Source organism: Salvia miltiorrhiza, chromosome 1 (assembly GCF_028751815.1).
Source record: "Salvia miltiorrhiza cultivar Shanhuang (shh) chromosome 1, IMPLAD_Smil_shh, whole genome shotgun sequence".
Taxonomy (NCBI): Eukaryota; Viridiplantae; Streptophyta; class Magnoliopsida; order Lamiales; family Lamiaceae; genus Salvia; species Salvia miltiorrhiza.
Window position 1 is genome coordinate 52,087,490 of NC_080387.1, and position 15,755 is coordinate 52,103,244.

Consider the following 15,755-nt stretch of genomic DNA (forward strand, 5'->3'; position numbering starts at 1 on the left):
ACACTATTTCATTCAGCAAATGACACTTGAACATTTCCGAATAACACTACTTCAACATACAAATTGTAACACCCGCCTATTTATATTAAGTTTAGAATTTATTTTAAACTTAGATTAGGATGATATACGCCGGAAAAATGAAAAATGATTTATATTTTAAATTCCAACAAAATTTATTTTCGGAAGCCTTTATAAAAATTTAGTCTTTTGAAATTTTGTGCATTTCATAAATTGAATTATATGAATATGTGATTATTTTATATGATTAGTATTTATTTGTACATGATTTAATTTAAGTCTATATTAGGCTTTAATTTTTAAATGTGTTGGGCTTTGACAAATATTTATTTGGGCCTTAGTTTTTTTTTTTTTTTTTTATTGAAATGATATTCTATAAATACCAAAGCCCAAAAGCCCACACCAACCTCCTCATTTGTACCACAGCCATGAACAGTGTGTTGCACATGCCTCTACAATTGCTACACTATTCACCCATGCGCCCACTCCAACAAGTCATACAAAATCCCCTAATCTCAGGGATTTTGGGTAAATTTTTCAACGTCTCACCTCCCTCTTTTCAATCCTTCACGCATGCTTCTACTTTCTATTATTCGTCATTGCTCCTATAAAATATCATCCTCATTCATCTTCTCTCCTTACCACAACAACACAACTTCTACGGTAAAGAATTCTTCTTGTTTATTCAAGTCTCAATCTTCTCATTCATTTTCTAATATCAGCAGATTTCTTTCATATGCAGAGAAAACCATCAAATATCTGCCATTTTTACAGAAACCACCGAACAGAATTCATACAAAAAGGTTTCACCTTTCAATTCCTCTACTTATTCATTCATGCTCAACATCATAGTACGAATAAAACCAACTGTAGATAAAACAAAGAGATACTGAATATTGTTCTTACATTTGGTAACATAGATGAAAAGATTAAATGATATAGAAATGAAGAATTTATATGAACTGGACTTGTGTGTTGCTGTGTTGGCTTGATGTTGAGTGTGTGCTTGCTGTGGTGAGAATCGAGTAAGGAGAGAGAGGGCAGGCGGCGGTCAGCGGTGGCTCCGAGCTGCTGTCTGGCCGGAGCGCGTAGAGAGAGAGAGTGAAGCCGAGGGTGCGTGTGTTCTGTTGGCTGGGTCGGAGCTCGGCGACGGCGGCGGCGGCCTGGCAGCTGCTGTCCGTCGAAGCTAGAGAGGAAGAGGAAGAGAGATGGAGGGTGAGGGCTTGAACGGAGAACGGAGGCAGTCTGGGCTGCTGTCGCCGGGAGTCTGCTAGATGGAAGGCGCGGCGGCAGTCCGTTTCTCCTGCTGCTGGCGGCCGATTTGAGTGAGGAGGGAGGGAGTTCAGGCGGCGGCGGCTGGTCTGGTGCAGTCGTCGGAGGGAGTTCTGGGTCCGGTGCGATAGAGGGCGAGTGATGGGGGCGGAATCCGAGAGAGTGAGAGGGAAGTGGAGACGCGGAGGTGAGACGGCGCGCCGGCGTGGCGGCGCCGCTCTTGGCCGGACAGAGAGAGGAGACAGAGAACCGAGAGGGAGAGTTTGGGGGGGGTGCGGCTGTGGGTGTGTGCGTGTGTTTGTGTTAGTGTGTGTTGTGTGTGTTTTAAAGAAGAAGAAAGAATATGGGTTGGGCCCAATTTTGGGCCGATTTAAATGACTGGGCCGATTTTATTTCATTTGGGCTGTGTGTTATTTTCATAAAATGAACTTTTTACTTATTTGTTTGGCCCAAAATGATATGATTCCATTCATATAATTGCATAATTATATTTGACTAATTAAACTCTAATAGAGTTTGATTAATTATATTAAAGGTGATTTGCATAATATTATTATTTTATGCATATTTATTGATTGTAATTATTTATTATATGATTTAAAGCATGAAAGAAATTTGCATTAAACATTTTGCAAATAAAACAACGATTGTTTTAATTGGTTTATATTTATAAATCCAATTATTAAAGTAAATAGAGTAAGGATATTGTTGGTGTCCTTAACTCAAGAATTTTAGTTTTCAAATATTTATTTATTAAATTTTGAAAACCCGGCTAAGTGAATCATAGAATGTTAAGCACTTTACTACGACTTAAGATTAGATTCAGGAGACCTATTAAGATTATAGATTTCTTGTAGGCTTTGTGGATCGTGAGGACTAGCGCAACTATTCCGATTCAGAGATTAGATAAACGGCAGGCATTGCCTATTCAGGTGGGCTTATTTTTCAAATGTATGCTTGAGTTATTAAGCTCTAAATGTTTCATGAATTGAAAACTGTTTATCCAATAAATATTTTTGTGCGCTCTGTTATGTTTAAGGCTCGCAATTCATGGATCGATCGAGGTTCTCTTATGACCTAACACGTTGTTTGAGAATTGTGTACACTTGTTAGTTGTTTCGGTGGGTTGATCTCCATCGGGCACTAATTCATGTAAGAGGCATTATAAGGGTGCTTGGCTGGATGTGTTCCGGAGCATGTATCATGTAAGGCCTGCCCGGGTAGCGTCCCGAGGTCAATTCAACTTGTCTGAGTTACGTCCTCAGGGCAAGTGTCATGGGAGAAAGCGATACGTCGGTGGCTAAAAGGTCCGGTATCACAGCGAGTAACTAAACAGAGTGTGACAATGGCGCGCTAATAAAATGAAATACTTTAACATGCTTAGAAGTTATTTTTGTTTTAAAACCTTCTAAGTTATGTCATGAATGATTGGATAAACTGCTCTTATAGATTGTGAAATGTTTTAAAAGTTGCAGCCCACTAAGTACATTAGTACTTAGCCCAAATATTTTCAAATGTTTTTCAGGTTGATGGCTGGTGCTGACGGGGAGAGCTGAGGCTAGGGTTCAACTCCGTGTTTTGACTTCCGCTGTTGCACTAGCTTTTATTTGTCTTTTGTTTCTCCAACTTAAGACTTTTATGTTAAATTCCAAATTATGTTTTGTCGAGCTTAAACTCTCAACTTCTAGCTCTATGTTATTTAACGTTGGTTATCGGAAGCATGAAACCGAACTTGTGATCGTAAGGCTTAGAATGTTGTTGATTGATTAGTATCATCTGATTTTTGTCTTTCTTCACTCAAAGGGTGTTCCCCGACTTTTATCCCATTATTTGAATTCCACAAGGTTCTTTCCTTGTTTATTTCTATGATTTTAGTCGCACCTCGATTATATTTTATTCGTTCAAGAATTGGGGTGTGACACAAATAATACTTGAAGATCCAGAAATCAATTACACATGAGAGTGCCTCAATTTTATTCATGCTAGATTTTTCTTAAATCAATGTCTTTTTGGATGTTTATAAACATATAAAAAGACATATAATTGTTCTTGCACTGCAACCATACAGCAAACCTAGTTTCCAAATTGCTTCATATCAAAATCTATCTCGATATATTGTAAAGAATATTCAAGGCACTGAGAAATAAAGCCTTACAATTTTTTCCAGAATGAACCTCTAATTTCTCCTACCAACTTTAACAAGTAACAACTACTAGCTAGTATTTAATCGGATCTTCGTATCTATTTATTTCATCTTTTATTTTCTGTTGTATCAGTTTCTACTTGCCATATTTATCCCGAATCTCGATAAAACAAAATTTTATGCAAATGTAAACAAACACTTAAGTCCCTAGATAAATAAAATTTAATATCAGAAAAATATATAAAATGTAAATGTAAACGAACACAGACTTCACACTTTAATTTTAGAGGCGAGCACAACAAAGCCTTTCATTTTTTTTCTTTTTCAGAATATACCTCTAATATTTTCTCCTACCAACTTTAACAATATTCGTATCATCAAATTTTTTTAATTTTTTATTTTCGGAATATCACCGTCAACTAAGAGTCACACTTGTCTTGCCACATTGATTCCGAATGTGGACAAAATAAAATAATTTGTAAATGTAAGGAAACACTTAAATACCTTAATAAAATTTAATATCAGATATAAAATAAAATATGTAAATGTAAACAAACACGACTTGAAACTTGAAGAACTCCGATCCTTCATTCCTTTGTGGAGGCGAGCACAGAGCAAAATTAAATTGGGAAGGGGAAGGACGAGACTGCTCATCAATCACTTTGATTTTATAAATTTATCTAACACCAAATTGAGTCAAAATTAGTGTATTCTTCAAAAATAATCCCATACGATAGTTTAATTCTTCATATATAATGAAAAACACATCAGGATGGGTAGACTGAAATAGGAAAACACATTTCACATGCTTGCATTGAAAATTGGAAGGTAACATAAATACAATACATGGTGTTTGACATTGATCGAAAATTTCTATATTTAAGGTTTGGAGACTGTGATTTTTTTTATTAAATGCTACGGTTAAAAGTCACATCACAAAAATGAAATTATCTCACAATGAAGAGGACACTCATAAGAATAATAGCACGCAAGACATTGTTTTAGGTTTAATGTTAATTGATTCATGATTTGTGTCTGGTTAATTTGAATTAATGTTAATGCATTATTAATTATAAAATTGTAGTTTCTTGGGGGTTCGAAAATTAATGATGTTATTTCTAATTATTAAATAAATACTATGAATTGTAATTATAAAATCAAATTATAATTTTTGGGAAAATTTTAAAAATTGTCTTATTAAATGAAATACGTACTAATGAGAAATATGATAAAGCTTAACAAATTTTTTAAAATGATACACTTTTATAATAATAGTATATTAGTAATTTACGACTGGCTAAATAATTTATTAAACATTTTATATGTATAAGTTTATACAAATAAGAGATGTAATCTAAAGATTTCTTGAGCTTCAACTGAGAACCGGCTAAAGTTGTATCTATTCTTAGCATTTTCCTATTTTTGGAAAGCTATAATGGATGGGTTAAATTAAATACTTAATGTGACACCTAACCACCCGATGATCAAACATTCACATATCTATTCATTCATCGTTTCTAGATATGGGAATTTTTTGATAAGTGACTTTAAAGAAAGACATATAATTCTATAGTTAGGATGCCATGCATATGTATGTTATAAAAATCTGAGCCAGAACAAATCTTCATGAACATATATACTAATTTCTCAATAATGATACTAGCTAAAATATTTCTCAACATATATATACTACATTTTTATATATAACATTAAATTTTATTCACATATTCCTGTGCAATTGGTTGCACCGTGTAACTGGTTTCTAAAATGACACTACTTCATTCGAAAAATGACACTTGAACATTTTCGAATGACACTACTTCAACATACAAATAACACGGTGCAACCGGTTGCACGGGAGAGTGCCTCAATTTTATTTATGCTAGATTTTTCTTAAATCAATGTCTTTTTTGATGTTTATAAACATATAAAAAGACATATAATTGTTCTTGCACTGCAACCATAAAGCAAAACCTAGTTTCCAAATTGCTTCATATCAAAATCTATCTCGATATATTGTAAAGAATATTCGAGGAACTGAGAAATAAAGCCTTTCAATTTTCTCCAAAATGAGCCTCTAATTTCTCCTGCCAACTTTAACAAGTAACAACTACGTACTAGTATTTAATCGAATCTTCGTATCTATTTTTTTCATCTTTTATTTTCTGTTGTATCAGTTTCTACTTGCCATATTTACGAATCAGAGTGATTGATGAATATTAATTCTCGTCCTTCCCCTTCCCATTTTAATTTTGCTGTGAGCCCTCATCTGCTGTGCTCGCCTCTAAAATTAAGTGTGAAGTCTTTGTTCGTTTACATTTACATTTTATATATTTTTCTGATATTAAATTTTATTTATCTGTGGACTTAAGTGTTAAGTGTTTGTTTACATTTGCATAAAATTTTGTTTTATCGAGATTCAGTAGGGATGGCAACGGGCCGGATCTGGACCGGGTCTGGCCAATACCAGATCCAGATCCGTTTTCATATACCAGATCCAGATCCAGATCCGTGGATCTGAAAATTTTGGATCCAGATCCAGATCCGTCAGATCCGCGGGTCCACGGGTCTAGATCCATGGATCTACTATTTTTAAATTAAATTAAAAAAATTTCACAAAATCAACAAAATCTAATTTCCATCATGAAAAATATAACACAAAATACTTTTATCTAATTACTTTTAGTTTTTATTCTTTTGAATATAATTTATTTATTATTTTTAATTTAGTTAATATTATTAGTAAACTAAATTTAAAAAATATAAAAAATATATAAAATAAAACGGATCCACGGGTCGGATCTGGGCCGGATCCGGATCTAAAATTTCAAGATCCAGATCCAGATCCGTCGGGTCCAAAAAATTGAGATCCAGATCCGTAAAAACGGATCTGGATCCACGGGTCTGGACCGGGTCCAAGATCCACTGCCATCCCTACACTACACATGCACACATTTTAGAGAGAGTAAAAATTTTACTTAAATGCTTCGGTTAAAAGTCACATCACAAAGATGAAAAATCATCTCAAGAAGAGACACTAATAAGAATAATGACACACAATCGTCTGGTTTGAATTAATGTTAATGCATTATTAACATTGTAATTTCTTGGGGATTCTAAAATGATGTTATTTTTTATAAGATTATTAAACAAATACTATGAATTTTAATTATAAAATCAAATTATGAATTTTGGAAAATTGCAAAATTTTTCTTATTAAATGAATTACGTACTAATGAGAAATGTGAGAAAAGCTTAACAAAATTTGTATGAAATAATACCCTTTTATAGTAATAGTATATTAATAATTTACGACATGTTAAATAATTTATTAAACATTTTATCTGTACAAGTTTGTATAAATAAGAGATTAAATCTAAAGATTTCTTGTGCTTCAATTGAAGAACCGGCTTACTTTGAACATATTCTTAGCATTTTCCTATTTTTGGTAAGCATAATGGATGGGTTAAATTAGATACTTAATGTGACACCTAACCAACTCTATGATCAAACATTCACATCAATTTAATTATTTCTAGTTTCTAGTTATGGGATTTTTTTTAAGTCATATAAAGAAAGACATAATCTAGATAGCTTGGATGCCAAAAATCATGTATGAAAAATATGAGCCAGAACATTCTTTATGAACATATATGTACTAATTTCTCAATAACAAATAGTACTAGATTTTTCAACAAATACAAGATTACAATATGCATTTTGTTTTTTTTTAATGTTTATAAACATCAAAAAAGACATATTGTTCTTGCACTGCAGCCATAGAGCAAAATGTAGTCCAAATTGCTTCATATTGTAAAGAATATTCAATGCACTAAGAAATAAGAAACAAAGCCTTTCATTTTTTTTCTTTTTCAGAATCAACCTCTAATATTATCTCCTACCAACTTTAACAATATTCGTATCATCAATTTTTTTTAATTTTTTATTTTCTAGAATATCACCGTCAATTAAGAGTCACACTTGTCTTGCCACATTGATTCCGAATCTGGACAAAATAAAATAATTTGTAAATGTAAGGAAACACTTAAATACCTGAATAAATAAAATTTAATATCACATATAAAATATAAAATGTAAATGTAAACAAACACGACTTGAAACTTGAAGAAACAGTCTCCTTCATTCCTTTGTGGAGGCGAGCACAGAGCAAAATTAAATTGGGAAGGGGAAGGACGAGACTGCTCATCAATCACTTTGATTTGCACCACACAAACTCCTTCTCTCTCTCTCTCTCACACACACACCGACTCCATCTTCTTCATTCTTATGATCTCTCTCTCTCTTTAACAGACACATATATGTGAAATGTTTCAGCCTTCCCTTTCTATAAAGAGGCCTCATTCTTAGCATATTCAACCTCACCCCTTCAAGCTTTCTTAAACACAATCCTCAAGCTCTCTCTCTCTCTCTCTCTCTTGCCTCCAGATTCCGCCGAAGAAGAAATTGAACTTCCATCGTCCAAATGGCTTTTCTGATCACTGTTTTCACTCTATTCTCTCTTTTCTTTGGTACATATTATTCTCTCTCTCTCTTTGTGTTTTTCCTGATCATATATATAAACTGACATCTATTTCAATTTTTGTTGTTGGTCATGTTGGAATATAAGAATATATAATGGAGGATTTATTTAATTGGTAGGAGGAAATTTGGAGAAATTGGTTGTGGACGTGTGTGCTTAGGAATTTGAGTGGGAGGATTGTAGTTTGCTAACACAATCTTTCTTCAATTCACTTCATTCTAAACAATTGATACAACATCCACATATATATAGTAGTCAAGTGAGAATTCTAGAATTCTCTTGATTTTTTCTATCTAGATTTTTCTACTTAAAATATCTTGATTCTAGATATTTCTAATACAAATATCTTCACTTACTTTTTCTAGAATTCTCTATAATTTTCTTTTAAAATATCTTGATTCTAGATATTTCTAATACAAATATCTTCATTCTAGATATTTCTAATACAAATATCATCACTTAAAAAAATCAAGTTTATTTTTATATTCCAACACTCCCCCTTAAACTTGATTTTTCATTCCGAGCAAACTTCTGAATTTGGCGAAATCCTTTCACGACGTGCCTTGCTTTATATCTTTCAACTTCACCTTTGGAATTCTTCTTAACCTTATTCACCCACTTGACTCCAATGGCCTTGTGCCTTTCCGGTAGTGTCACGAGCTCACACGTATCATTCTTGTTTATAGCTTTAATCTCTTCGTCCATTGCAACTCGCCAATTTTCACTATTTGCTGCTTTAGGTTCATAATCAGCAGATAGGCAAAACAAGGTGAGATCTTCTAACCTTTCAGTGTCTTCATATATCTCATCCAAATTCCTTGCTCGTGGTGTGGCTCTTTCATTTAAGAAAGATGGTGGCGAGTCTTCAGTAACTTGTATAGGTGAAGCTGGCGGAGTCACTACCTCTTGTTGGACTTCTCCAACTTGCTCGACTGTCCTTTCATCATCGAATTGTGGGATGAAGGTGAAGTCACCACTGGGATTAAAATCCCACACTCCTTCTTCGTCGAACTCCACATCTTGACTTATCACTGTTTTCTTGGTATTTGGATTATATAACTTATAGCCTTTAGAGTTAGAGTCGTACCCGATAAAGATGAATGCTTCACTTTTATCGTCGAGCTTCTTCCTTCTCTCATCTGGTACGTGCACGTAGGCTTTGCTCCCAAATACCTTTAGGTGGGAAATTCCTGGCTTTCTCCCGCTCCAGGCTTCTTGTGGAGTCATTCCCCACACGCTCCTTGTCGGCGATCGGTTGGATAGGTACACCGCGCACGCCACTGCTTCGGCCCAAAACTCTTTAGGCAGATTCTTCGTCTTTAGCATGCTCCTCGCCATCTCCATGATTGTCCTATTTTTTCTTTCCGCCACTCCGTTCTGTTGGGGGGATCTCGGAACTGTCAGGGGCCGTCGAATTCCATTTGCTTCGCAAAATTCTAGAAACTCCCTTGACGTGAATTCTCCGCCTCGATCGGACCTCATGGCCTTGATTTGTCGTCCGCTCTCCTTCTCGACGGCAGCTTTGAATTTCTTGAAAGCATCAAATACTTCTGACTTCTGCTTCAAGAAATATACCCACGTTTTTCTAGAAAAATCATCAATGAAGAGCAGAAAATAATTATTTTTACCGAGTGAGCTTGGATTTATTGGCCCACACACGTCAGCATGAATCAACTCCAGTGGCTTTTGAGCTCTTGAGCTTGACTCCTTTGGGAATGGCTTTCTGAACTGCTTCCCGAGTAGACAACCTTCGCACAGTTGATCGGGATGCTTGATGGATGGTAGACCTCTCACCATCTCTTTTTTGGACAATAACTCCAAACCACCAAAATTCAAGTGCCCAAACCGAAGATGCCACAACCAAGACTTATCTTGGTAACATGCTTTCAGGCATTTTGCCACATCATTTCGAATATTCAATAAGAACATTCTATTTTTAGACATTGGCACCTTGGCAATAAGATTATTTTTGTCATCTCTTATTGAAAGGTTATAATCTCTCATGTGAATATCATAACCTTTCTCTAAGAGTTGTCCCAAACTCAAGATATTATTTTTCATATTGGGCACGTAATAAACATTGGAAATAAATTCATGATTTCCATTCTTCAAGCGGATTAAAATTTTTCCTTTTCCTTTAACTGGAATTTTAGATTCATCACCAAAGGAGACGTTGCCACTTACCGACTCATCGAGCTCCACAAACATATTTCTTTTCCCGCACATGTGATTGCTAGCACTAGTGTCGAGGTACCACGTGTCATCTTGTCTTCCAGCTTCTCCTTTATATGTCAGAAGCACACTACCAATATCTTGATTTGTACTTTCGGCGTAATTGGCCTTATCTTCAATCCTTACTTTTTCACTTCTGCACTCGGAAGCATAGTGCCCAAATTTATGGCAATTATAACACTTTATCGAAGATTTATCGTACCTCGACTGCGGGTTGCTCCTCCCCCGACAATTTGTAAACTCCTTTCTTTCACTACTGTTGACGAAGCCTCCTCGTCCTCGTCCACGTCCACGACCTCTTTCTCGATCTTGACCTTGACCACGTCCTCTCCCGAATTGTCCATGGCCATTGCTCGGACCTTCTTCCTTTTCTTTCGGGCTTACTTGCAACTTTAAAAGTTGCTCTGAAATTTCTTGCTTCTTCTTTTGCTTCTCCTCATATGCTTGCAACGACCCCAACAAGAGATCGATTGTCATCTCCTCCAAATTTTTAGTTTCTTCGATCGTCACCACAATGTGCTCAAACTTTGAGGTTAGTGACCGTAATATTTTCTCCATAATTCTTACATCCTCCAATTTTTCACCATTTCTTTTCATTTGATTAGAAACCGTCAAGACTCTTGAAAAATAATCCGAAATCGATTCGGACTCTTTCATATGCAAAGACTCAAACTCTCCTCTTAAAGTTTGAAGTCGTACCTTTTTTACTTGCTCCGCTCCTTTGCACGCGTTCTGGAGCTTCTCCCACGCTTCTTTGGCGGTACTCGCATTTGAGATCTTCTCGAAATCGTCGTCCCCCAGCGCTTGATAAATGAGATAGAGAGCCTTCTTGTCTCTCTTTCTGGCGTCTCGCAATCTATCCTTTTGTTGTTGGGATAGTGCGGCCTCGTCCTGCGGCTCCTCGTAGCCATTCTCCACGATCTCCCAAACGTCGTGGGCTCCCAATAGCGCCTTCATCTTGATGCTCCAATTGTCGAAGTTGCTCTTGTTGAGCATGGGGACTTGAAACGATTGTAAATTCGCCATACCACAAGTAGAATCTTGTGGCTCTGATACCACTTTGTTGGAATATAAGAATATATAATGGAGGATTTATTTAATTGGTAGGAGGAAATTTGGAGAAATTGGTTGTGGACGTGTGTGCTTAGGAATTTGAGTGGGAGGATTGTAGTTTGCTAACACAATCTTTCTTCAATTCACTTCATTCTAAACAATTGATACAACATCCACATATATATAGTAGTCAAGTGAGAATTCTAGAATTCTCTTGATTTTTTCTATCTAGATTTTTCTACTTAAAATATCTTGATTCTAGATATTTCTAATACAAATATCTTCACTTACTTTTTCTAGAATTCTCTATAATTTTCTTTTAAAATATCTTGATTCTAGATATTTCTAATACAAATATCTTCATTCTAGATATTTCTAATACAAATATCATCACTTAAAAAAATCAAGTTTATTTTTATATTCCAACAGGTCAGGCTTTGAAGTGTATGCGGTGCCCTATGATTACTCATACACACTTGGGGTAAATAGCCTTGATGCATTTTGTTACTACCAATCTGTTCATTTACATGCATGATCTTCTTCCATTACTCGCAATCGCAATTAAAAAAATGAATGAAATATTGTCAGTGTGTGGCGAAGCCCAAGCCGCCGCAATACTATGGAGGAATCGCCGTGAATTCGGAATTCAACGACGAACTGACGGGATGGGCGGCAGTTGGAAACGCTACAATAGCTACTGCCAAGTCGGCGTGCGGCAATAGCTACGCCGTCGTTTCCAACATTCACACGCCACGCTCCGACGGCCTTTCTCAGGCCTTCAACGTTGACAGAGACATACTGTACACCGTTTCAGGTAGTTCATTAATTAATTACTTTTTGTTGCTACCACTAAATTAATTGAAAAAGAATACTGATTAACATTACTTTGCAGCATGGTTCCAAGTTAGCGTGGGAGAAGTTCCGGTGCAAGTTAAGATAGTAACGAGCACCGGCAACCAAACCGCTAACTGGATTGTGGCAAAAGCCGGTTGCTGGACCATGCTCAAAGGTGGCTTCCATGTCAACGTTACTGAAACGGCTGAGCTCCATTTTGAGGTCTCGATCTCTCTCTCTTCGATTTCTCTATAGTCTCTCTATTTCTCACTACTAATTTATATTTTCTTCGTGTGTCTAGACCAACTCCACTGGATTTGATATGTGGGTTGATAGCGTCTCGGTGCAGCCGTTCACTCAAGAAGAGTGGACTAGCCACCAAGCTCAGAGCCTCGAAAAGGTATAATTAATAATTAATGTGGAATTTACTTATCTATGAGATGATATGATGATATAATATGGTATGATGATGTGCAGGTGCGCAAGGGGAAAGTGAGATTTGAAGTTGTAGATCCATTGGAAAATCCAGTGGCAGATGCGGTTGTGTTGATCAAACAACACGAGCCTCATTTCCCCTTCGGCTGCGACATGAACGGGTTGATCGTGGATAACCAAGCATACCAGAGATGGTTCTTGGAGAAGCGATTCAAATATTCCGTTTTTGAAAACGAGCTCAAATGGTAATTAATTACTCACTGTTGTTTTCTTATTAGTTCTATCTCACACTAACACATTGATTTCACTCTTATTTTAACTCACACTAACACGTATTAACTCAAATATTCAGGGGGGCCACCGAAATCACCCAGGGTGTGGTGAACTACACGGTCCCGGATGCGATGCTGAAGTTCGCGAAAAAGCATCGGATCACGCTCCGGGGCCACAACATCCTGTGGGATGATCCCGACTACGAGCCGTCGTGGCTGGCAACGCTGTCGCCGGTCGAGAAGCGTGAGGCTGTCCTCCAGAGAGTGAAGTCGGTGGTGAACAAGTACAAGGGGCAGTTCATCCACTGGGATGTCATCAACGAGAACATGCACTACCACTCGTTCAGCGACCTCACCAACAACGGGACTGACGCCTTCAGGCTACTGCGGCAGCTCGACCCCCATCCCATCCCCTTCCTCAATGAATTCAATGTCATTGAGGACTGCAGTATCCAATCCAAAGCCAACCCGTGGCAGTATCTTGAGAAGATCGACCAGCTCAGGAAAGAAGGCTACCGTGGCCCTCTAGGGATCGGCCTCCAGGGCCATTTCAATCTTGAACCGAATTTCCCCTTCATCCGGGCGTCGATTGATATGCTTCATGCCACCGGATTGCGCATTTGGATCACGGAGTTTGGTGTTAATGCAATAGGAAACCCGTGGCTGGTAATTTTTCTTTTTTTCCTCAACGTTTGATGCAAATGAAATGATTAGGATCACTAATTAAATTTTCGTTTTTAGTTCCTTAATATGTTTCTAATTATTTGTATTACTTTGGGCAGGTTCAATATGTGGAACCGCTGCTGCACGAGCTTCACGCGCACCCCTACGTCAAAGGCATTCTAGTGTGGGGGGCCGTGGGCTCCAATAACAGCCAGTGCTTCGACATGTGTTGGACCGACGCCAACTACAATAACTTGCCGGCCGGCGACGCCATCGACAAGTTCATGAGCAAGTTCATCACGGTGCCGGATACTAATGGGAAAACTGACGGCAGCGGCACCTTTGAAGCTTCGCTCTTCCACGGGGAATACGAGGCCACCGTTACTCTCCCTGACGGAGCTCAACCTCCCGCTCCACTGAGCTTTAATCTTGTGCCTCACGGAGATGTGACGGTCGTTAAGTTCAAGACTCCATGATGTGAATATATTGTATTACTAACTTAATTTGCTTCCCATTAACTTCAAGACTTTTCATTAGCAGGAAAATGATGTTCTAGTTTCTTAAATCAAATGGCATATTGTCTTAATTTAATGGCCTTATTTGTTTATTTATTTATTTCATGCGATTTAATCAATCCTTGTCACAGTAACCTTTGCCTAATCAGTTTCGGTGGCCTTAAAGTACCACAAAATTTTAATATTAAATATAATAAATTTCTAACATTACATTAATTCTTTGATACTAGAAGATGAATGCATAAATTATTAAATCTTATAACAACTTGCCATGTTATTTGTTTAACATCTTTTTATTATATATAGTCAATTCAATACTATAACATCAATACTTTTATTTTGAAAATATTAATCAGGTTGTATTTAAACTATCTACAGAGTTACCTAGGTTGAAATAAGGAAATTTACCAAAATAAACAATGACACAAAAGTAAACCTACTATTGGTAATCGAATTCTAAGCTCTATCAACAAGAAAATTACAAACGGGTTTCGCCCGTTAACGCATAGCATTTCCTCGAACACCTGTTGTGCACTCGCAGCCCTGCGCTCTCTGAATTATCTCAAAACACCTTCCCCTCGATCAGATCCGTTTGAGAATTAAAGAAATTCATAACACATGAAAATGATTTACAAACTTTTTTTGTTTGCCAGTTATAGTTTTCTTATATAGCATTAAACTTAAGGACAATTGTAAAATATGATAAATTATTATTATTATTATTATTATTATTATTATTATTATTATTATTATTATTATTATTATTATTATTATTATTATTATTATTATTATTATTATTAAAGTGTGCATTGTCTATTAAAGTTTGATTATAATAAGAATCATTTAGTATCTAAAATTGTTCAAAATTGTGATTATATATTAATTAATGGCATATTTGGATACTTTTATTTAAAACATATTAGTGACTGCAATGTTCTTTTTGACATGTTAAATTATTGGTAAAAGATTGTGCTATAATTCACCATTGGTCCTTGCAGAAAACACAATCATTCTTAGTACAATCATTTTTTTATTAATGAAATAATAAAATGTAAAGGTGGAATCGTAGAAGATGGAAAATCTCAATATATTCCTTTGAAACAATTGTGCCAAATCGCAGAAGCCGTGGCATAAATCATACTAGTTGAGTCTTCTTGGCAAGGGCTATGAGTTCTCAAGTCTTCAACAATTGTATAGTAGCAATCTTCACTGATCTTTTTATTAAGTATCACATCGCAACAGACGCCCTTTAGAGAAGGCACAGGTCTTGTGCATATGTCATCCAAAAGTCGAGACTTGCATTCCGGCCGCCAATTTTTGTAGCATCTTTTCAGGTCTTTAATCGGCCAACTTTCAAACGCCTCAATTTTCTTTGATACAATTAGCATTACCACCAAAGCTATAATCCACATCACCGTATTTGATTTTGGTGTAGTCATGCTGATATGATTTTTCTTTTTTCTTTTCAATCCTTGTCTTTTTGATGAAATATTACTTCGTTTTGCTTCTATAAATACAACCCAACTTATTAAGACTTTGTTAAATTGTAGGACTCGAAACCTACATAAATTAAATAAGTACATTACAAGTTAATAAATAGGTTAACTTATAACATATGATATAATTACTTGATCTAGAAATTAATGATATTTTGGTTGATCAATTGCTCTAGAGAAAATATTAATTAAGAAGCCATGCATTAATCGAAAACTTGTGACTCGATATACTACGTACAAGATACAAGGAAATTAATAAGAAAGAAACTATAGTGTGCCTAA

General features: G+C 36.1%; 1 protein-coding gene across 1 annotated transcript; it reads left to right on the forward strand.

Moving 5' to 3' along the window:
• The first annotated feature begins 7,604 nt into the window (after positions 1-7,604).
• On the forward strand, positions 7,605-14,019 carry LOC130992313 (endo-1,4-beta-xylanase 5-like). Its single transcript, XM_057916889.1, has 8 exons — positions 7,605-7,962; positions 11,693-11,739; positions 11,847-12,072; positions 12,151-12,314; positions 12,394-12,492; positions 12,570-12,772; positions 12,880-13,465; positions 13,582-14,019. Exons 1-8 carry the CDS (start codon positions 7,917-7,919, stop codon positions 13,936-13,938), a joined length of 1,728 nt encoding a protein of 575 aa, XP_057772872.1. The 5' UTR covers positions 7,605-7,916; the 3' UTR covers positions 13,939-14,019.
• The last annotated feature ends 1,736 nt before the right edge of the window (positions 14,020-15,755 follow it).

Excerpts from the sequence above, each read along its gene's own strand:
- LOC130992313 (XM_057916889.1), top strand. The coding sequence starts at position 7,917 with ATGGCTTTTCTGATCACTGTTTTCACTCTATTCTCTCTTTTCTTTG. Across the intron at positions 12,493-12,569 it reads AAGCTCAGAGCCTCGAAAAG|GTGCGCAAGGGGAAAGTGAG; the intron begins GTATAATTAATA and ends GATGATGTGCAG. Across the intron at positions 12,773-12,879 it reads TTTGAAAACGAGCTCAAATG|GGGGGCCACCGAAATCACCC; the intron begins GTAATTAATTAC and ends TCAAATATTCAG.